Source organism: Pelecanus crispus, chromosome 2 (assembly GCF_030463565.1).
Source record: "Pelecanus crispus isolate bPelCri1 chromosome 2, bPelCri1.pri, whole genome shotgun sequence".
Taxonomy (NCBI): Eukaryota; Metazoa; Chordata; class Aves; order Pelecaniformes; family Pelecanidae; genus Pelecanus; species Pelecanus crispus.
Genome location: NC_134644.1, coordinates 42,142,877 through 42,166,850, shown reverse-complemented (window position 1 = coordinate 42,166,850; position 23,974 = coordinate 42,142,877). Strand labels below are relative to the sequence as shown.

The 23,974-nt window shown below is 38.7% G+C and overlaps 1 protein-coding gene across 1 annotated transcript; it reads left to right on the top strand.

Moving 5' to 3' along the window:
- Nucleotides 1-8,096: 8,096 nt before the first annotated feature.
- Nucleotides 8,097-23,809, top strand: EFHB (EF-hand domain family member B). The gene is made up of 13 exons (XM_075705252.1): nt 8,097-8,162; nt 8,495-8,557; nt 9,447-9,590; nt 11,397-11,577; nt 12,192-12,302; nt 14,289-14,418; nt 14,800-14,883; nt 16,701-16,768; nt 18,211-18,365; nt 19,148-19,355; nt 19,726-19,932; nt 20,444-20,625; nt 23,645-23,809. Exons 1-13 carry the CDS (start codon nt 8,097-8,099, stop codon nt 23,807-23,809), a joined length of 1,764 nt encoding a protein of 587 aa, XP_075561367.1.
- The last annotated feature ends 165 nt before the right edge of the window (nt 23,810-23,974 follow it).

Here is a 23,974-nt window from a genome sequence, read left to right as displayed (position 1 = left end):
CGGGGGGGGGCTGGTACCCCTTCCATACCCCCCCTCCCCTCCTCCCCGCAACGGTCGCCACGTGCCAGCCGGCGCAAAGGCCTCTGGGAGAGGCGCGAGGCGGAGCGGGCGCCCCCGCCGTCCCGCGGCAGCCGGGCCCCGCTTCGCCGCCGCCGCCGCCGCCTGAGGGAGCACAGGCGCGACGCGGGGCCTGAGGGAGGGGCGGCCCGGCCCCGCCCCGCCCCGCTTCCCCGCCTGTGTGTTGCAGCCGGGCAAGTCCCGGGAAGCGGCTGGTCGCTGCGAAGGCGGCCCAGCAGCGGGGCGGCAGCTGCCGCCGGTTGATCCGCAGGGGGTCCCGTGCCTCCTGCTTCTCCTCAACGCCGAGGAGGAGTCTCTAGGAGCCACGTCTGGGGACGGCCGGTGCAGTACAGCCTGAGGGAGCCACTGAGGTGCCAGGGGTGGGAGCTGGGTATCATACAGGCCGAAGGGTCCTGGTTTAATGCTTTGAAAGAACCAGTTTTCAAAGCTATTAGTCAAGTGAGTTGAAAGAAGGAACTGCACAGGAGAATGTGAATTGCAGCTGGGAATGTACCTAACTTTTTAAAAATTGAACAACTACTGATAAAGCCTTAGAGATAGGCTCATTATTGGGAGAGTGCTAAAACTTAAGAAAACAGGTTGCTAACACCAAACAAGTCTTGATGGCTTAGTAGCTGGGTACAAACAATCTGACTTAATACATACAAATATTAAATAACATACCTTGCTCTAGACATTGTTGGACATACATTATTGATTTTCTGTATTACTGGTGTGTTTTGTGAAGCCTTTGTAATCCCATGTGCCTTTTTTACGTCTATAACTGAGGAATAATGCTGAAAAATGTGAGGCTAATTTAGGGATGGCCTTTGAGAATGGTTAAAAGACTGGAAAACTTGCCTCACAATGGAAGATGTGAAGACCTGCTGACCTTGTAAGAGAGAAAGATAAGGATCACTTGGCCACAGGCTATAAGTGGGCTGTATAGGAAACCAAACAGTGATGATAAGTGTTTCTAGCAAAGTTAACAAGGTCTAATGGTTGGCATTTGTAGGAAATAAAAACCAGAACCGGTAAGACATTAATAAGTTTATCAATAATGATATGTAATCATTGGTACAATTTAATGAAGATTGTTTAGATACTGCATCACTGTGAATATGGAATCAAGATTTGATGTTGCTGTCTTATCAAAATATGCTTTACTTCAACCACATGTATTCAATTGAAGCAAAAATTAAGTTAGAGAAAGTCTATGGCTAGTGTTATACTAGAGCTGAGGCTCCATCATGCCATTCCTCCATAAAATATATGACTTTAGTTGTCCAGTCAATCTGCTTGCCAATGCAGATACGCAGATTTTTCTTTTCCTGTTGTTGCTGCTACTTTAGACATATGCTGAGAACAGAACAAAAGGTATAATCAATCATGTCACAGACTTTTTTTTTTATCTCTGCTCTTTAGTGCTGCTTTAGAAATATCTCATTACTTGTAAAATATTATAGCCAATAGCTGTGTAGAATGAGAGGGAAATCAACAAATCTTGTGTCTTTCTGCTTTTGTGTTTTCCTTTGTCTTTTTTTCCTTTCCCTAGTATGGACATGTCAATACTTTAAAAATTACTGAAGTGAATGGAATAAAACCATACTGTTCTTTTTCTTTTTATGTTCTTCAGTTCTTGTTTTCCATGTACTTCTCCATTGTTAGCAGATTGGTCTCGGAGTAATAATTTCACCATTCTGCTTTACTAAGTAAAAGTTAATCCCTTACATAAATGCTTTTTGTAAGGCCAATATGTAACTAAAAAAAAGTGAAAAAGACTTTGAGTTCACCAGTGATGTAGAATGCCACACTAGCTCCTGAGAAATGTGTTTGAAAGTACACAAGTCTTCTGAGCTGTGAGTTTGCTGAAGCTTACAGTAAAGACTGCCTTTTAGAGTATTTGTAGGAGTTGCCCTTTAAATCAGGTAAACCTGCCCTAATGCACTGCTTATTTGCCATAACCCTCGGACTGGTTTCAGTATGTTCAACCAGACTGCAGGATTTGCTGAGCAAAACATTAGAATCCTGATAAACGGATTTTTTTTACTATATACATTATGAGCATATATCTAAGCACCAGCCAGCATCCAACCAACATGGCAGCTGCTCGCTTGCTCACTCACTCACCTCCCTGCAGCAGGACACGGAATAGAATAGGAAGATCAAAAGCAAGAAAACTTGTGGGTCAAGACAAAGACAGTTTAATAGATGAAGGAAAGAGGAGGCGGGGGAAAGGCAATACGAAGGAAATCACTCACTACCACCAACAAACAGACCAATGTCCAACAAGTCACTAAGCAGCAGCCATCTTGGAAGCCAGCTCCTTCGTCCTCTACTTCCAATTTTTATTGCTGAGCATGATGCTATCTGATATGGAATATCCCTTTGATCAGTTTGGGTCAGCTGTCCTGGCTGTGTTCCCCTCCCAGTTTCTTGCCCACCCCCAGCATACCCCCTGGGCAGGGACAATGACAAAGTAGGGAAAAACAGAAAGCAAGGACCGTTCAGCAGTAGCTGAAGTATTGCTATGTTATCAACACTGTTTTAGTCACAAATCCAAAACACAGCACCATATGGGCTGCAATGAAGAAAATTAACTCCATCCCAGCCAGACCCAGTACATACATGAGCAGTTTGGGATAAAAAAAAATGAAAATGTTACACTGTGAATCTTTAGAATTACTTGAGCTTAAACTCAATTTAGAGATTAAATGCTCATGTCATACATGGCATTTCATGTTTCACTTAATCCACTCAAATGAAGAGCCACTGGTGGAATGTATGATCCTAGTCCATTTCCATTTCCAGCTGCAAGCTTGCACCTCTTAAGTCGTGATACCCTACAGCTGCAGAGTGAGTTGGATCAACCACTGATGTCATGCAAAAATTAGTTGCCAAAAGGCATGGTTTTCTACTGGTTCAGCTGACTGAACCAGTTCATTGTGGCTGCAGGCTGACTAGATTCTGGTGCAGATGAGAGTAAAGGAGTATGAGTTCAGAAATGAAAAAGAGCCAAGAACCACCTGTTTGGCAGTAACTTTTGGTTAGGTGTAATGTGAAACCATGTGCTCAGTTTACATGGGAAAAATGAGAGAAAATACAATACATAATGCAGCAATGTTCCGAAAAGAACTGTGACATCCCATATGATGGGCTCAGATATTCTATACTTGTAATATAAATAAATAAATAAATTTTAAATCCAGAATAATCTTTCAGATTAGCAAATGTATCTGGAATTCAAGGCTGACTAGAATTTTTGATGCTGGAATTATGTGATATAATTGCACTAATACAAGGGGGGCAAAGTGAGCCCCCACTGAATTTTTCTCTTTAAAATCCTTTGAGCAAACTTACAACATGTAGGCCATTTTGCTGCAACTGCTAGCATGAATGCAAATCTCACATGCTTTTTGTCTGTTAAGTATATAGGCAGTCCATGTTTTGGAGTATGTGATAGATACACTCTGAGACTCAGATCCCACAACAGAGCTACAACACTGGTGTGCTGCTAGAAAGCGTGTGTTACATGCATGAGGTTCCTACTGTCTAACTCACTCCCTGACAGCAACACAGAACTATAGTGTGTCTGTTTTGCTTTGTGAAACTCCCAAATTGTTTGTAGCTGGTTGTCACTGACATACGGGGTCAGCAAACAGCAAAGATTCACTGTGAATGTATGAAATAGAGGCAGGAGAACAGGCAGCTGAGTTCCAGTTACTGTATTTTGGGCTTGACAGGTCTGTGAATGTTAGTGGTGAAGAATAGTTTCTTCTGTTGCAGTCTGGGCAAATAGCTGTTTAAGAAAAGCTCTGAATCACCCAGACAGCCCTACCAGTGATCACATTTTCATATTTTATGTCATCTTGGGTCATATGTCAAATACCAAAAGTGAAACTGTGGGATGTGTTAACAAAAAAATTTATATTAGTCGGCCATGATTTCACCAGATGAATTTCTATCTATTTCCGGCTTTCTCTGCAGAGTCTAATGATATGCTCTGTTCAGTCTTTTTGTGTTTAAATCTGACTCTAAATGTGTAATAATAAATGGAAGTTGACTTCAGCGGATGTGCAGAATCTCTTTATTCTGTTTGAACTTCCCAAACTTTTTTTCATGTGTCCATCTGCTGTAATACTCTTTCTTCTGTCTTCTATCTCTGCTTGGGTGCATTGTATCTGTGCATCCATTGGTTTGGTCATATCATAGCATATAGAATGTGTGCAGCACATAGAAAGCAGTAATATTCTCTACGTGAATGAGTTGAATAAAAACTATGAAAGTAACCAGGCAATAACAACAGCTAAGTGTATCAGCATGGCTGATGTCCTTCACGAGTTTCACAAAATTTGCAACATCTTATATCAGGTTCTCCGGCCTGCAGAGACCTTAAGGAATTTACAACCTTAGTGCTTTGACTGCCCTCTATGCCAGCATCATAGTCAGAATGAGAACTGTGTTGCAGAGTGTGGGGGCTTTGTGAAGAAAGTAAAACGCAGGGTTTTAGGCAGTTTCCATTCCTCAGTTTTAGCCTGAACAAGACAGGTGAAAGAATTATATAGGTGAAAGAATTGTATTCTTCTCTACCTTTTTACTAGCCAGTTTTCTACACTACCACCCTGCTATAGTAATTGACAATAGAAGCAGCTCCTGCAGTTAAAAATTTTACTGCTCTCTCCAGCACCGGGATGCATCTCTCATGGAAAGCAGCCAGTGAAGCATTTCCCTTTTCCACAAAGAGGCTAGCAAATGAGACCTATTCTAAGAGCAGGTTTTTGGTCTGAGGGGGTTTAGGGTCTGCTTCCAAGAGATGTGTGAAAGGTAGCTAAAAGCAGCATGTATATTGTTAGTAGGTTTCAAGTTGATTCATAGGGACCTGTATCTCTGCTGAAAAAAAAATGGAAGGGCAGAATAGAGAAGGCTGAGGACTTCTGCTCTACTTGTTTCTGCAATACGCATTCTTTCTACATTGCCAGGTCCTATTTTTCTGCCTTTGACATGACCTGCTCTGTTGGGCCGACTAGATTCTTTCAATTAGCAAGTGTGGCCACCTACTGGGGAAAAAAAACAATGTAAAAATAAAATAAATCAGAAATAACAATGTACAAAACTGCTAGTACCTTGAGCACAGGTAGATAGCCAGCTAGAAATACAACAAACACAAGAATAAAAATTCAACTCCCAGTTTCCTGTGCCATACTATTACCATGTAATTTTTGTGATGCTACACTTTGCTCTTCCTTTGTATAAATACTTCCCTCTTCTGACAGCTTTATCCTTACACAGCTACTCTTCTCAATCAGATCAAATTCATCCCTGATTTGTAACACCTGCGGTTTTGTTCAAATCACAATGTAGCCTTTACTAGATAGACATTGTACCTGATGGAAGAACCGATCGCAAGGCAAGATGCAACCGATCATTTTATTTATTAAACTACCAACAATTATTGCTTTATTTGGCAGGAGTACTCTAAATAACAATTATGATTGAAGGAAGTATAAATGAACTGAACATGTTAAGAGTTTGCAAGAGCTTCTTTAGTTCCCAAGTGGTAATGGATGTTCTGCATTAGCGGTGTTGTACAGCCATGTCTACAGCAGAAAAACACACCCACTTTTGAAAAAGGGCACCAGCAATGGCCACAGCTAGATAATAGCTGAAGATAATATATGTTACCTGGAGAAGATGAAGCTATGTTCATATGTGCTATAAGGTAGCTGATCATAGTACTGACATGTACTGTGGATGCCTCTGACAGCCGGAGCAGGTAGTCAGGCACCCCTACCGCCCGGTAGCCTGGTCATCAGAGAGCAATTGCTGCCTGAGCCTCTCATCTTCCATTTGTAGGAAAGGATCCTGAGAATTCAGTTTTAATTTAGCTTCCTTCATTTTAAATCCTTATCAAACAAATGTTAGAGCCGAGAATAAAATGGCAACAGCTGGTAATGTTTGTTAATTAATTACGGTTAAGGTCTGTATGTTTATCTAAAATTGGTTTTGCCGTCATAGGACTATAGAGAATAGAGCAGAATGTGATTAAATTTAGATGTTTTTGCTGGGAAGAAGGGGAGAGTTTACTAAATGTCACCTGAGAGTAAAAGTCTTTGTAAGAGCTGAGGGGCTTTTAAACAGCAGTGAAACTTGTTCAGTCTTACCCACGCTGCTTTTCTGAAATATTCTGCATCTGTTTCTAAAAGGCAAATACAGTGGTTTAGATATACGGTGTTGACTCGTTTAAGACAAACAGTAAGAGCATTCACATGTCCTGATATATGGGTAGTTCTAACAGGCTTCTCTCACCCACCCCTGTGCCATTGCATAGATGGGAGTTGCAGTTTTCTCTAGAGGAACAGTCTTAGTATAAAATATTTTATTAATATCTTTATACATGTGATGACATTTGTGAAAGGGACTGTATTTTTTATTAGAATAATTAATAAAGTTTTAAAGTTTGATCAGACTTTTGACCATGTAAGACCTTCTTTCAACCCAAAGAAGGCTCAACCCGCCTGTCTGAAAGCTGGTAGATTTTCAAGGACTTTAATAATTGGTCTAAGAAACATACTACCTCTGCGGTTGGACCTTAATTATTCTCTTAGATGATGACGGTTACAAAATAGCCTAGAGTGCAATTTGCTTCCTGGCTTTCTCCAGGAGGTGTGAGCGGGGAAGACGGTGGGTGCTGGGTGTGAGGGAGATGGCGGATGTGTGGTGGGTGCTGGGTGTGAGGGAGGTGGTGGGAGGGCGGTGCGTGCTGGGTGCGAGGGTGTCTTGGCTTTGAGTGGCAAGGTTTTGGTAGCAGGGCAGCTACAGGGGTGGCTTCTGTGAGAAGCTGCTAGATGCTTCCCCTATGTCCAATAAAGCCAATGCCACCCAGCTCCAAGATGGACCTGCCGCTGGCCAAGGCTGAGCCCATCAGCAACAGTGGTAGCACCTCTGGGATAACATATTTAAGAAGGGGAAACGAAAAAAAATAGGTCTGGGACACAAGCTGCAGCTGGAGTGAGAATATGTGAGAGGAACGACTCTGCAGACACCAAGGTCAGTGAAGAAGGAGGGGGAGGAGGTGCTCCAGGCACCAGAGCAGAGATTCCCCTGCAGCCCATGGTGAAGACCATGGTGAGGCAGGCTGTGCCCCTGCAGCCCATGGAGGTCCACGGTGGAGCAGATATCACCTGCAGCCCAGGGAGGACCCTATGCTGGAGCAGGTGGATGTGCCCAAAGGAGTCTGTGACCCCGTGGGAAGCCCACGCTGGAGCAGGCTCCTGGCAGGACCTGTGGACCCATGGAGAGAGGAGCCCAGGCTGGAGCAGGTTTGCTGGCAGGACTTGTGACCCCATGGGGGACCCACACTGGAGCAGCCTGCTCCTGAAGGACTGCAGCCCGTGGAAAGGGCCCACACTGGAGCAGTTCATGGAGAACTGCAGCCCGTGGGAAGGACCCACGTTGGAGAAGTTGGTGGAGGACTGCTTCCTGTGGGAGGGACCCACGCTGGAGCAGGGGAAGAGTGTGAGGAGTCCTCCCCTGAGGAGGAAGGAGCGGCAGAGACAAGTAATGAACTGACCACAACCCCCATTCCCCGTCCCCCTGCGATGCTCAGCCCAGGAAGAAGGGAGGGGTGGGGGGAAGGTGTTTTAAGATTTGGTTTTATTTCTCATTACCTTGCACATGTTCGCACTCCTCTCTCCTACTGAGTTTTGCTTGGTAATAAATTAAACTGGTTTTCCCCAAGTCGAATCTCTTTTGCCCGTGACGGTAATTGCTGAGTGATCTCTCCCTGTCCTTACCTCGACCCACGAGCTTTTTCGTCATGGTTTCTGTCCCCTGCCCGGCTGAGAAGGGGGGCGATAGAGCGGCTTCGGTGGGCACCTGGCGTCCGGCCGGGGTCCCCCCACCACGGAGGGCGATGGCGGGAGGGCTGCGAGGGGCGGGCACGAGCGCTCGCGTCGCTGCCTCCAGGGGGCGCGCTGGCGCCCCCGCCGCCCGTTGCCGAGCGCGAGCGGGGTAAACGGCCGCCGCGGCCCCGTGCCGCCATGGCCGGGCGGCTGCGGCCCGTCTACGAGGGGAGGTTCACCGACAGGTTCCCCGAGCTGTCGGCCGTGAGTGCCTTCGCCGAGAGGTTTCCCCGTTGCCGCGGAGCTGCCTGCCCGCTCCCTGCGCCTTTCTGGGGCCGGGGTCTCGCCGTGGGCTGAGGGGAAAGGCTGGAGGAGGGGCAGCGTGTCGGGCAGGCAGGCGCACCTCGCGCGGTCCCTCCTCCCCCCCCCCCCCGCCCAAAAAAATAAAAAGCGTGTGGCTCCTTTTTCCCTCCCTTTTATCAAAGCGGGGACAGTTAGATAACATCTTGTGCAAGGTGTCAGGTCCCAATTTGACTGGTTGTGCTTATTAGTTCAGTGGGTTCGGTTATGCCTTATTTTATGATTGTGTTGTTTAGGCTGGAAAGTTGCTTCCCACTGGTGATACGGCTGCGAGTTGCCTCACTGAGGTTTTACCCAGGGTGAGTTGGTTTTTCAGTCGCTCCTTGTGAACTTTTTGTAATAATTTCCCATTAGTGATTGTGCTTTGAGACAGGCCCTAAAAAAAAAAAAAAAGAAAATCAGTGAAACCTTGGTCATTTTTTCTACATCCCATCTCATTAGAAACTTCTTTTTTTTTCTTCGATGTTAGTTTTTGTCGCATGGGATCACAGAGAATAGCTGTTAGGACTGTAAAACACTTCTGGCTGTTCTTTTTCACTCTGAATGTTTTACAAAATTCACCGTGCCTGGTTAGATGGGACTATATGGACAGTTCTTCTCTGGTAATACAATCATAGTGATTATTATTAGGAATTATTACTTTTGATGGAGGTCCTTCTTTATCAAGGATGCCCCTCAGAATTGTGCTTCCCACTGGCACTTCCCCATGCCCCTGAAGAATCAGAGGGTACCGAGACACGAACGGATCCCTTAAATAGCAGCTCTCCCTTTAAATGGGTAATTAAAAAAAGCCCCAGACTGTGGTTAAAATAATTTCTGAAATTGTTTCATTGATGGTGGAATTGTTGTGAATCAGGTTAAAGGTTTCTGAAGTTGATAAATGTGACATCTGCTTTTCATGATGTACACATGAAGAAGCTTTTATCCATCTTAAAGATGGAACCAGATAGCTGAAACTTACCAACTCTATCCTTACTTCTGTTGCTGGTTTGATGAAATTCAGACTGGGCTATGTTGACCTTATGCTCAGAGTATCAGCATCTGCAGGAGCATATGCATGTGTTACAGCCTTAAAACATCCTCATGTTTTGCTCTTACCTCTGTGGAATCACACCGAAATGGCTGCAGTACATTTTCTTTTCATTAATATTTTGTGACTATCTTGTGTAAAATTGGTTTTGCTTATAGCCCATTACTCCAGCTACTGTGCGAAAGTTTCGAAATACAACAAATCCAGCTCCTGGTGTTGAAAGAATATTCTACGGCAGAGCAGATGATCCTGATATTGCAGCTCACTTGACACATGGCATAGAGTCACGTTCTTCAGTCAGTGTAAGAATTTGACTTGTTTACTTTTGTTTGAGAATGGACCGCTTAAGAATGTTGCTAAGAAGAGCAACTGATTGCTTCATAGTCAGGGATAAAGGTACATAGCTGAGTGATTTACACTGCAGCATTTCACCGCTGTTGTGGATTATCTGAATTCTGAGGTCAATTCATATGATTTAATTAGCATGATTGAAATAGGAAAACATTTGAAGTTCAGTGACTTTTATCTTATTAGTGGCTTAACTGTTGCAATGACTACTGAATTACTAATTTCATTTCAACATTTAAGTTAACGAACAGTCTTCTACTCACAAATTTTGCTGCTTTCTTCTTTACTGATTACAGAGGCAAAACCTGTTGAGCTCTTAGCAAGAGAACTGCTATATGAGAACGTGCTTATAGTTCAGTGTGATTATTATGTATTCATTCTTACCTTTGGATTGAACTGATTTTGTTAGCTAAAAAGTGATGTTTTGGATGTGTCAGACTATTTTGTGTGTATACTTTACTTCAGAAGTTATTTTTGTAATCTGTAATCAAACAACTGAAGAGATCATTAGTGATTTGATCACATAATTATTGTTCAAATCTCTAAAAATAACAGTTGTATTAGTAAAATACACTTTTATGATGTGTTTCATCAGCTGGGCTTGTAAATTAGTAGTTTTCAATTTTACAAATGAAGTTGAGGCAAAGCGGAGTTCAGGTCTCAAAAATAAGTCTTCAGGTTGAAACGCATAAGTCCTAATATTAGAGGATGTTGAGTAGGACATTTATTAGGCATATCCAAAATGAAAAAAAAAAAATCAGGTTCTTGGTGTCCCTCCTCAGAAGTTTTACATTGAATGGATTGATTTGTTTAGCCTCTACTGTGTGTTGAAGACTGTTTGACTTTGCATTATTAATTAAATATTAACTGGAGAAAGAGTTGGAATCTTAGTGAGTTCCCCAAGCTGGGTTTGGATCAATTGTACTTGCTACTGCTTTTTTTTAGTATTTCTTTATATAACATTCCAACAAGAGTCTAATTACTTTGATGGGTAGCCTGAAAAATCAAATTATTTCGGAAGATCAAAATACCCTGTTTTGACATTTTTTTAAACCTTTTTTTATTGAGATTTTTTTTTTTCCCCTTGAAGTTGACTCAATTTTACACGTAACTTCTGTTGACCCAAGCCCGGTGTGTACACTAAGAAAAAAATTTTGTCCAACCTAGTGCTAAGCTTTGAAAACCCCGCTGAAGTAATTTCTGTCGGTACGTCATTTTAGGATGCAGTATTAGTGTTTATCTTGAAATATTATCTTTAAATTCTGCATTGGCAGAATTGGGAGTAGCTGTTTAGAGAATAGATAGTCTTAACCGCTAGACAATAGGTGTTTTTAACCAGGAGACTTTGTTCCAAAGATGTTATAACTACAATCATTTCCGCACTTAAGTTTTGGTCATATTATAATTTGACTGTAGTTTCTAATATACACTAAGAACAGGAAGGCCGCGGTCTGAAATTTTATAAATTAACAAGTGGAAAAACTCGCATAAAAATAAGAAGTTCTGTCTCACAATATGTATTTTATTTAGCTGGAGATTTAGTATAGCAGTGTTTATTAGTTGTCTTCTCTCAAAATACAGTTTTGTTTTACAGCTTGGTAGATAAAATTATGTCAGTGTAATCATATGAGATCTCATTAGAACACTTATGATTAAACTTTTGTTCATGTGTGTGTGTGTGAGGGGGTAGGCATATTGATGTATGACCGATTAAAATTTGCTGGTTTTCCTGCCTCTTGTGTTGTTTGTGATGTGTTTAGGCAGCTTCATTGATAAATCCACTGCCTAAAACTAATTTTCAACAAAAAATACAAGACAAAAAAGAAGCAATCTACTTGAGTAATCGTCAAGCATCCTTGGGCAGAACACATGATAATTCTCCTATGTTACCTAAGGGCTTGGATATAATTAACACTACATTTGGAACAAAAGTCATCCAAGGTAGGAAAATTTAGTGTTAAGGCATATTTCTTCTAAATACAAGGTAATATGCAATTTAGTATGTAGCATGTATTCTATGCTTCCAACAATTTTGTCTTAATAGAAAAGTTACTATTATAACAGTTACTGAAAGGCATAAAAATATACGAGTATTTTTCAGTTACAATGAAGAAACAAGCAACTGAGAACATTTGGTAACCTGTAGGGCTTTTGGCTCTGTTCCAGATCTGTCTTTGTAGATTTTCCTGGAGAACTGCTCAGGTAGCTGACAACTTAACTTCTTTTTCCCAACTATTCTAATAGGTCTAATGAAAGATATTACCTCGACCTGTGACTCTTTCCTCCATAGATTGGAGCAGATCACATATGTGTTGACCATGTAGCTCTCTTGCAACAGTTGTGTTCATCTCGGTTTCTGTGGGTTTTTTCCCCTAGCCCCATGTCATTATGCTGTAAGATTCCTGTAGATTGACTAGAAACGTGGTAAGAAGTATGATTTGTCCACAGTATTAGCATCTTCTCTAAGAAGATACTGTTTGAAATTAAGAATCAACCAAACAAAACACCCATCCTCCTTACCTCCCCCAACCGTATATTTATTCCTTACTTTCTAGATGTATCAGCTGGAGAGCTTATAAATCCACCAAAAACTTTTGAGGAAGTGGATAAAGAATCCAGAGAAGGACATGATCTGTACATTGTGTCACACAATGATTATTATGCAGGTAAGTTCAAAGGCTGATAAGAAAATGCATAAGAAGGTAACGGTAATTGTTCCTCTTTATGTCTTCAACACATTGTACACTGTTTTTTGAAATGTAAACTATTACTTTTTACTACTGTATTAATATAATATAAATTCTTTTTAAAAGTAATGATGTGAAAAAAATACATGCAACTAAGAAAGCATGTCACGTTTCTAGAACTGTAGATCACTTCATGGTGGCTGTATTAGTGTAAGAACTTAATGAAGCAGTTGGAAGCCTGATTTCTGTTGGGTGCTGTTTGAAAAGGAAAGTATTTCCAGGAAACTAGAAACTCATAGGTGCCCTGGTTGCTTGTCGAGTTTGGCATTGTTTATGCCATTGAGAGCAATCTTAGGCTTAAAGCCACAGACTGTGAGCTCAACCCATTCCAGTACTTTCCCCTCTGGTTCCTCTCTTTTATCAGGATCCAAACAGAATTTCAGGGCAGCTAGACTTTCTGATGGTGGGCTCAGCATCAAGCTCTAGTTGCAAGGAGTGTCAGGCTCCTGACTGGCTCTCTGGAATGCAGGTTCCTCAGCCTACAGCATTCTGCCTGTGAGTCTGTCCCAAAACCTCTGTCTCTGCCCTTCCAGTGGGCTGTGCCTCCACTACTTAAGCCTCTGGGGCTGTACTTGTGTGAAGTGGTCTGCTCAGGGATGGTTATCCTTTATCTTATAGGTCTGCATAGGAACAGAGTGGCAAATAACACTGTGAAATGCAGTACATGTATTACTTTCGCAGCCACTTCTATTTTTCCCAGTTCCATCATTTTCACAGGCTGAGACTTACATTGCTGCTCTATAAAATTAGTAGTATAATAAAATTGCCCCTCGCGCTAGCACCAGCAGTTTTGTAGGTGTAGGTCAAATGTGTAAGAAACTGCAACACAGATATTTCACTCGTAATAATGTAAATTTTACATTAAGGCAGTTACGTAAAAGTGAAATTGTAGTACTGTGTTCTCTCACGGAGGAATTCTATTACAAGTACTATTGATATAGATTGGCCAAACCTGTAATTTTATTTCCCCTCTTCCCCACCTTTATTAGGTGTAGTGGAATTATTCATTATCTGTTTCTGCCTCCTTTGTAACTTCCATCCACAAGATCATTGAGAGGCCAAGCCAAAACCAGACAGCCAGCAAAAAAAAAAAAAGAAAAGTTAACTATGTGCCCCAGTTTTGAACAATAACATAACAATTCCATGCTGCCATAGAGCCAGAGGAAGCCCTTATGAGAAAGCATGCAGTGAGTAATATTTTTTGAAAGTTCTAATTCCCATTCTTTTCAAAAGGTGATTGAAAAGAGCTTGAAGAAACAGAATGGCTTTTTTATCTGTCACAAGAAACGTGTGCTTGCAGCTCACTTACATAGAGTACTTATGTGATATTCTTGTATGTGAAACTTCATTTTACAGGCAAGACTGGATTAATAGACTCATGAACAAGTAGGGTAATATCTTGTTTACAGTGAAGTCAGTGGCACAGTTCCCATTGAAGTCAACATAGCCAGAGTATATCTGAAATGCAGCACCTCAAAACCATTTTTTTCCTTTTACCTTTTTTTTTTTTTTTAACAAATAGTAAATTAAATGGCACATATCTCTTCTCAGGTACGGACATTATAAAGTGACTTGTTTGCATGACCCTCACTACTTAGGCTACCTGGTATTTTCCCATTAATTCTGTTGGGTTTGTCTTTAGTCAGACATAAAAGGACTTCCAGCTATTTTATCACTGAAACAGTTTTTGCTTTTTGTTTTGCCTTTTATCTTCACTTTTGACAATGAGATTATTTCTAACTATTTAATAAACATGGAGAATGCAAATTAGTTATCTTTAATTGAACAGAATTGTTTATTAGTTATTTGCTTTCGTTTCTTCATTATTTTGTCTTAAGAATGAAGATACTTAGTACATTTTTCTTCCTGAGGTGTTTTATACAGGTTGAAACACTTTTTCCACAGGGGAAGCAATAAATAGGAAGTATGACTCGCCAAACTTCAGCAAGTCTTTTGTTTATGGAATAGAAACCCCTCACTTTAAAGATGGACGAAGTGTATCCAAATCCTTAAATTGGCTCTATGATCTGCAATTGTAAGTTGCAATGATTTAACTAGTTAATTAATGGTCTGAGTTCTCAAGAAGAGTCTTCATATTTTAAGATGATTTTACATCTCGCAATCCCATCCTTAGCTATATTGAACTGAATAGAAAATGCAAGGAGTCATTTTCAGAATAATTTATCCGAATCAGTTCTACTATAGTATATACTATAAGAGCACTTGGCATGTCTTTAGCACTATGAAAAGACATCTTTGATTTTAAATAGCAAGATTTTTCAATACTAAATTTGTGTTTGTCTTGCAGAGGAGTTGCTGTTTCCTTCTAACATGTAATAATATTTTTTAATATTATTGAAAAATTGTTGAATATTGTTAAACAATTATGTGTGAGAGCTATTTTCATAATTTGTAGGAAGAGAGCAGCAAAAATCGTATCAAAACGAAGTGATGATTTCAAGGAAAAATTTCAGCCTCAGCTTGGAAAAGTCCTTGATCCGTAAGTAAGCAAAGATACCTTCTAAGAACAAAATTTACTCACATTTGCCAAGCCTCCAATATCTTTTTCTGTCTTGGGTAAAAATTACAACTGTGCGCTCAGTGCTTCCACTGGAGCACTCAATTACAGAAAGGGACTTTCCGCTTGCCCTAGTGAGGCTGATAAGCACACAAGTTACTAATGAGGGCTGTATTGTGTCAATGTGGTGAAGTCAAGTCTTGCTCTTAAATAGTCTGTATCTGAATTGATCAGATTTGCACCAAGCAAGTTACAAACACACTATAATGCTTAATTTTTTTTCCTGTCTTTTGCGCTTAGGAAGGTTTGAAAGAACTGAAATGTCTCACCTATTGTTTGGGGATTTGACCATTTTACTTCGACACTATTTTTGGTCATTTTTGTTACATGACTTGTATTCTCACTTTATTACTTCCTTGGAAAAGGACATGGAACTAAACTGTGTTATTAACTAGCAGCATGTATCAATCTCAGTCGAATCATTGCAATGATTCATAAACCTCAGGTGGTCTGGAACAGCTTTTTAATTTTACAAAACAGTGCTTATGAAGAGCTACAGTAGTCCTAAGGTAGGTACAATGTGGTCAGGATCCAGCTGTGCTACAAATCTAGGATTCCTGAATGTATACAAAGACTGTCTTTGCAGATGCTCAAGATTTCTGCAAAATTGTGTCTGAAGACTCACAAACAACGTTACTGACTTTGGTAGCAAAATTTAATTTTAAGTTCAAGATCACAGACTCTGGAGAACTACACCCATAGTACCTGTAGGGAGTTACTGTAGGGAGTGAACAAAAATGTGAGCCAGTTTCTCCTCTCCACTGTGTCCTAGCTTACTATGAAGTAGACCTGGAGTGTGAGCAACATGAGGCAGTATGATCAGTCACGGAATATGGGTTGCAGTGCAAGCTCAACCCAGCACTAATATTAGAAGACAGATACAAGCTAACCTAATTTTTTTTAGTGAATTTTATACCATTGACATCCTATGTGTGATATGAAAATGATAAACGAAAAATGCACATATTTTTTAGTAGTTTTTAGATTACAGTGCTTCCATTTCTGTGTGGGTTGGTTTGTTTGTTTGTTTTGTATTTTAGAACAAAGCATTGATTCTTTCTTCAATTGATGAAAATTTCTGATTCATGTAATAGTTTTAATTATTAAACATAGAGATAAAATGAACATTGCATCTTCTTCAAATTAAGAAATAAACAAACAGTTCTCTAATGTCACCAACAGCATCTTAAGTTTCTGGTAAATAAAGCTGGGCCAATTTTTCCTGGTGGATACTGGCTTGGTTGCTGGTTTTGGTAGACACAAAATTGCATATGAAAAAACATGTGAGATGTGATTCAATTTTTCCACTTTAGCCAAAAGTAGTTTATTTGGAGACATTATTTCAGCTGGAGATCTGGTTTGTCCTAAACATTCCTATTACTTGACTGGTATGTTATAAGGACTTTTCTCACCCATTTCTGTCATTGTCTTAGAAAAAAAATACTTTAGCATAGAATGTTTTTCCTTTTAATGAGTATAAATATTCAAAAAGTTAATATTTACATTTGGTTGTGTTATATTTTGAACAGAAAATGTTCTGAGCAGGTTTATAAAGGGATGCTTTTCTGGAATGGCAACTTTGAAGCAAAGTACTGATAAACAAATTTCAGGTGAACTATGTTTATCATCCCTAATTATATAACAGATGATCACTTTTTTTTTTTTTTTAATAATAGTATAGGGTTTATTTTGGCTATTAAACTATTTGACAATTAACAAAGAAATATGCTTATTGACAGTATAGCAGAAACTTTGAATGTTCCCCCAGGCCATACATTTGGAATGTTACTCCGTCCAGATGAATATGGTAAGTTCAGGGGCAGAATGAAATCTTATCTTGTTGATGAAACTTGGCTGAAGCAATTACTGTTGGTTGTGTAGTATATAGTTTTCCTAAAATCTTAGAGGCAAGGTACAAAAATTTAACACTGACACTAAATTTTTGGAGGGAAAATTTGAGAATAATTGAAATTGCTAGTGGAAAAAAAATGAATGTCAGAAATAAAGAAACGTTAGGTTTTTTAGATGTTCATGGGGTTTTTTTGGTTTGGTTTTTTTTTTAAAGCCTCTGCATCTGAATGTAAACAAAATGGGAAACAGCAGAAAACTCATACTGACATCTAAGCGACAAAGTTAAAATGGCTACTTAAAAGAATTATGTGTCTTTTCTCTCAATGATTTTTCCAGCACTTCTATAAAAAGAGTAAAAATAACAAGCAATAAATAAGAATAATGAGAAGTTTTTGAAGGTAACAGAGAGACAGAAAACAGATGGAAAATAAAAAATTATTAATTTTCATTATGACAGAATTTTGAAAACTAGTCAACTCAGATATTAAAACATGATCAATCCCAGCATTGACTATTAGGTTTAATGACTAGGGACTACAGTGAATAGTTAGGCAGCAAAAAATGTAGGTGGATCAAAGTTATTTAATTAGTCAACACCAGAGAAGCCTTGTTCAAATTCTGCATAAGGTTTTATACATGCTTTACTATGTAGGGTAATAAAGTTAAATATTTTAAATGTGTAGGTATACTTGTCCAATAAGGAACAGCAGAAGGAATTGAACAAAAAAAATCATTGTTAACAAGTAGAAAATAATGCACGTACATTGCTGTTAGAAGGGGATTAGGTGAGCTACTCCTGTTTGTGATTGGACTCTGAAAGAACTTCTTGCACTCTAGAAAGTGACCTTGGTGTCTTGGGGACTTGGGTGAAGACTGTAGCTCGGTGTGCCAAGGTGTTTAAAAATACTAAGAAAGTTAGGATACATAGAAAATGGGAACACAAAAAGAGTACATTGTCTTTCTAGAAATCAGTGGTATACAATTATCTGAAATATTACATTGACTTTTCCATTGTTTTTTGTAAGTATCCTGAAATACAACAGACTGGAAGTGATAGATTAATAATATGTTCTTTTGCTCTCAACTATCTGGACATCAAGTAACTCTTACTGCTGTCAGAAACTTTTGTAATTTTTGTGAAGCTTTTTTTTTTGTGTGTAATTTGTGAAGCTATATTAAGATGTTTCAAAATTTTTGATATTAACTGCATGTGTGTAGAGAAATCATCATATGGACCATTTGATCTTTTAATGAAATGGCTGTATCAGATGTTCAGCAGTGCTGAAAATCAGCATCTCAAAACTGAAATTCTCCTTTTCCTTAAGACTGTAAGCCATTTTTTAAAATGTCTGTTTTCTGTATATGTGCAACTAATTGAGGGAGTGTTTATTTTTATAGGAGTTGGTCATCTTCTTCACTGCTGCGTTCCATGTGAGTTCCTCCATGGTAAAGACAGAGAGAGAGCTCTCTTGACTGCAGTTCGGCAAGGTTTGAAGAAAGCTCACTATGAAAATTTTGACATGTTACTAGAAGCATTCAGGCATTATGATAAGGTTAGTGCTTTGAAAAAATATAAATGTAAAGGAGTGTATGACATTAGCACTCCTGTGCTATGGAGATACAGACATGAAGAAACAGAAGCACAACAAAGCAAATATAGATGAAGACTGTAAAGACAACGTAACTTCATAGTTATTGTATGTTTAATATACTGTGATACGCTATGGAATTAAACACAACTGTATTTGGAGTATCCAAGTTCACAGCAAGCAAGGGACTTGTGAGCAGTAATAATCTTACAAAATTTTTAAGAGCAAAAAATGCTATTTCTTCTTAAAAGAAATACGGTTGAAGGGATTATGTTCATATTTCCTTCCAAGCTGTACTTTTTGACTGAGTCACCAAGCATCAGAATTTCATATCTTTTTGGTTTTTTCTCTCTGGAAAAAGATTTATAATTGACATTTCGTATGTAACATTAATTGTAATGTATACAGAATGATTGATGCCTTACTTTCAAAGGAAATCTTGGCTTTGCCTCAACATTTATGATTAGATTGTTATCTTGTCACAATACCCTGTCACACTGACTTTCTTTTAATCTCAAATCCCTGTATTACTTAAGTTGAAAATTATTTATTGACACTTCTATATTCAGATTTTTAATTTCTAAATTACTTAGAGTTTCTTTTTGTACTCAGCAATGTTACTCTTCTGAAGTGGTGTGCTTGGCTCTATATATATCTATCTACATATAAACACATGTGTATGTGTTCCTTTTGGTGGAGCCTTTTTATAATGGCTGTTATAACAACTCTTTATTTTATTATAACAGAGTGGTGATGGAATGATAGACAAGGACAACCTGCGAAAGTCCTGTTTTCAGCTTAATCTGAATCTAGATGATGAGCTCCTGGATTCCTTGTTTGACTGTTGTGATTTGGATAAAGATGGTCTGATTAATTATGTGGAGTTTGCAAACTTTCTGAATTGGAAAAACAAAACAGCTGTTAAAGAGTTTGAAGAAAAAATAATTACAAAAGGTAGATGACTTCATACTGGGAACTGTGGAGATGATCTTGTTCTTACAACAGCTACTGAAAGCACATTGCTGGTGTCAACTAGGTGCTCTTTTAGAAGGGTAGGATTTAGAGAATGCATTTTGTCCTTGCCTGCCACCAGCAAAGCCTCAGATACAAATGTATTTCAGAACTCTGGAGTTCTGTGTTGCATTTTGAGAATGTCCCATATATCGGGAGAAAGTAAAAAATCTTGTAGAACCATTATCAGATATGCAGATTAATTGTCTTATGTTATCTACTTCATAGTTTTTCAAGGGTTCAATGTTTTTTACCTCTTAGTCTATAATGTGCTGATAATAAATCCTGGGTGTACCATAACTTTCGTTTATAGGGAAAAAACTAGATGCTCCTGTTCTGCCTGAAGACACAAAGACAAATGATGAGCCGCTGCTGAAGCAGGAAGATCTTGTGTTAGAAGAACCAGGAAGCTCAGAAAGCACGCCAAAAATGCTTGCAAGATCAGCAGATCGTGTATTTGCAAATTATCGAACAACTTCTTCTCAGTATAATGCTGTAGTGGGTGGTCTCCCAACAACCTGTAAGTACAGTGGACTGTATGTCTCATTTCTGAGCATTGTTACAAAATCAGGAACAAGTTTAAAAAGTATTGCTACAGGTTCTACTAATGTACAATAGTGAATTAATTTAGCTAAACTAAATTTGTTTAGGATTGTGGCTTGGATGTTTGGCATGGTTAATCTATTCAAAACATGAAAGTTAATTTAGATGTCTTTCAGAAATTATGCTAGTAATATTAGGAGAACAATATCTTCTTGGAATCACCTAAAAATGTTTTTAGCTGGAAGTACTGGATAAGTACTAGAATATTACTGCAAGATTCCCTGTTGTCATGCTTCATGATGTAGCTGAAGCTAGGAATTCTAAAAAGTGTGAAAAAAGAGATGAGGAATAAAATTACATAATTTCTATTGAACCTATGTGAGACAAAGTATCAGATTTGTTCTCGTTTCACACAAAATGTTTTACCCTCCCTAGCACTATCTTTACATACAGGCTTTTCCATGCTACCTGGTGATTGATTTCCACAGGTTATCCAGTGTGTGGTGTTCCAACTATTCGTTCAGATATTCCTGCTCCTCGACTTCGCCGTATCAGTGACAGAACTAATTATGGTGATGAGGCCAATGCTTATGTAGTATTGTTCCCTTCTGTCTTCAGTCAAAAAGGAGTGTATGAAAGTGACTTTTTTAAAACAAGACCAAAGGCAGAGGTATAGTGCATTTCTTCAGAATATTCTTCCAAGATAAATGTACCTGTACCCATGTGGGAGTGGAAAGTCATATTATCAAATAAACAAGTTGTAAAATTCATTGTTGCAACATTACCATCTTTCTTTACATCCATTCAACTATCTGAAAAATACATACTCTTCACATTCAAAATCATTCATAAAGGTGGTAGATATTAATTTTATTGAGATCCAACTTCAATAAGTAATATAAGGAAGTATGTCAAATTGTTGCTACTCACATGCTCAAATGTGTTGAACGAGGGTTGGTAATTAATCTAGGGCTTAAGAGGCTATGACTCATCATTTCTGCCATGTGAGAAGAGAAGCTGTGAAATTTCCATCTTTGGACATGTTCAAATTTCTGAGCAAGGTCCCAGGGAACATGGTTTAATGGTAAAGTTAGCCCTGCTTTGATTTTCTGGTTGGATGGATGATCTCCAGAGATCTGTTCCAAACTAAGTTATTCTATGAGTAGGTGTCTTAAAAAGCCCCACAAGAAGATTTTTACAGGTGTGTAAAACTAGTTTCTATCACAGAAGGATGTTCAGTGGAAAATTTTACTCAAGGTGTCTCTCCTCAGGCAAACTTGCAGGTTTTGCTAATGGCAAATTCAGCAACCTGCTTTAATATCCCTTTTAAGTGCTCTGCTGCGTCAGGGTCACGGGCTCAGATCTACAAAGGACTTGTACAGTGATAGAGGATATAGGGAGTCACACACCGATGCTGTGCCATTTCATATTTCTGAAGAGAAAGATAAGACATGATACTGTAGGGACTTACTTGCGGACTCTTAAGATTTTTCCATCTGATATCTCTGGGCGCTGCTACCACTCTGTTATCTCACAGCCCAGAGTTCCTCCCACATAAATACTGAAACAACTTTGCTCCTTCTTTAGTATTGTTTATACTCTTGCTTCTACATTTGTATGCATTTTCTAGTGAAAAAATATTAAGAGATAACTTCATTACCTGAAATACAATTTATGAGACAATTGTAACAAAATGTGAAATTCCAATCTAAAATGATAAAAGAAGGCTTGACAATGTCTCCCTTTCTACTAGTCATTATATTAAATATTCAGTCACATTTGAAAGTGGATCTGGAACTTGAGTATATATTTTACAGAAAAGAATGTTTCTAATTAGTGGCTGGGGATGTAAAAAGTGTGGTGTCATGTTCTATACATATCCATAAAATGGCTTGTCAGAATGTCATGTACACGAGCATTTACCATTTTATAATCTATCTCTGAAGCAGGAAATCCATGCATGCAGAATATAGCTAACAGTAAATAGAATTCATGCTTCATTGAGAAGCCCATTATACCTGTCAAGCACTAGATAGAACTCTTCAGTCTGAAGCTGTTATGTGGTCTGAGATGTCATACTTCATTGTAGACTATGCAGGCTATACAGAGTTCAGTACAGAACTACCTCTGAGTGTGTTAAATCACCCTATACTCGTGAAATGGACTGTTTCAATGTTTTAGTGGTGGTCTTTGATTTATTTTGATATGGAGCATTAATATTTTCAAACATGTAATAGCTAATGAAATTATTACATGAAAGCCCAGAGTAATTTAATACTACCAGGTTTTGTATAGGCCTGTAGAAATAAATGCAAATTCTAACCATAAAGCAGTTTCATGAGGTGACTCTTCATGTTATAAAAGAACAACATAGTTCTAGGGCCTGCTGTTTCCTTCACTGGAATTCATCCTAGTCTATTGAAGAGAATAGAAGTTATGTAACTGAGTAGTAGTGTGTAATTTATATTCGACATGATCATGTTGATAATAGGTAAGGGTCAGTTTAACCCTGTCTGCACACTTGATAGTCTGTGGTTTAGGCAGTGATTGTTTTATGGCTGTTGATGAGCCAAGACAGAGTTGTATTTTAATACAGTGAAACCGAGTTATGAGAGCATGTAGTCCTTTATGGTCCCTGCAGTGGTATCCTGTAATGGAATATTGCTTTTAGCTTAACTTTTAAATTTCACTAGCTTGTTGAAGACACTAGATCAAATCTGGTTTGTTTTCCTCATGTGTAATACTATTGATTTAACGGAAACAACACCTATGCTTAAAGAAACAAAATTTAGTCCATGTTTTCCTCCTGTAATTTCAGCTGACATAAACTGTCATAGATTTATTGGCTAAGATGAAGCTGCAGATTTGCTGTATTGTGGATCAGGCCTATATTTGCACAAAAGGCGGTTTTAGAGAAAGATGACAAACAAGGTAGATTTCACTGTATTAAAGGTCTTACTTTATCTAAGCATGCATAAAATCTCCAGAGCATAAATATAACGCATGTGCACACACACACAATACAATTGAAGAAGCCAAACATTTGCTAATACTAACAAAATGACAAGTCATGTCAATATTCTCCTAAAGCTACCTTCCTCTAATGAGTCAACAGGTCAGGGTAATGAGGCATGCAGCAGAAAGCATCCAAGTGAGAAAATATGGGAAAAAGATATTTCTTCTGAATTACTTTGGTGTAAAACTATAGCGAGACCCAAAGTTTATGTGAACCATTTCATTTTAGTCACTTCAGCCATTTATCTATACCAGTTGAAGATCTTGCGTATAGTATTCTTGCTGTGAAATGCAGACAATAATAGAATCTGATTTATGTCGATTACTGCAAACAGTAAAAATACAATGGATAAACAGGACTTGACTTAGGGCTTTTAAAAAATGTTTACTTTTCCCTGAATCTCCTGTGTTTGATTTTTCCAGTGTTGAAATTGCGTCAATGTTATTAACTAAAGACAATTTTGTGTGTACCACAGCTTTCATCCCAGTAAGATTCAGATTTACTTAAGTAGGAACTTCTTTGGTTAAGGATGCAGGATGTGGTCTGTAGATTTTATTTAAGAGTGGGAAAATATTATTTGGCAAATAGAGATTGCTAATATATGTAAAAGCCAGACTCTTTATAGTTTAAATAAAATACTGACCAGAATGACATGAATTGTATTATTTTGTAGATTGCACAAATTCTCCGCAACATTGGCGTGAACATTTCAGATGAAAGGTTTGAAGAGATATGGAAGCAAGCCTGTATGAAACACCAGAAAGAAGAGGTTTGTGTAGAAAGCATCAGGAATGTACTGGATGAAATACATGTATCACATACAAAAAACAGTTGCTAATTCTAGTCTTTGGGCATTGCATTTGTCATAAGTCTGATGCTGGTTACAATAAATATTTTAAATAAGATGTGTTTACAGAACTGGAATTCACTGTTTATTGTCTTTCTGAATAGTGGGTTCACCACATATATATGAATCTTTCTGTTATCATTGCAGTTAGTAGGA

Excerpts from the sequence above, each read along its gene's own strand:
- EFHB (XM_075705252.1), top strand. The coding sequence starts at position 8,097 with ATGGCCGGGCGGCTGCGGCCCGTCTACGAGGGGAGGTTCACCGACAGG. Across the intron at positions 8,163-8,494 it reads GGTTCCCCGAGCTGTCGGCC|GCTGGAAAGTTGCTTCCCAC; the intron begins GTGAGTGCCTTC and ends TGTGTTGTTTAG. Across the intron at positions 16,769-18,210 it reads ACTCCGTCCAGATGAATATG|GAGTTGGTCATCTTCTTCAC; the intron begins GTAAGTTCAGGG and ends TTATTTTTATAG.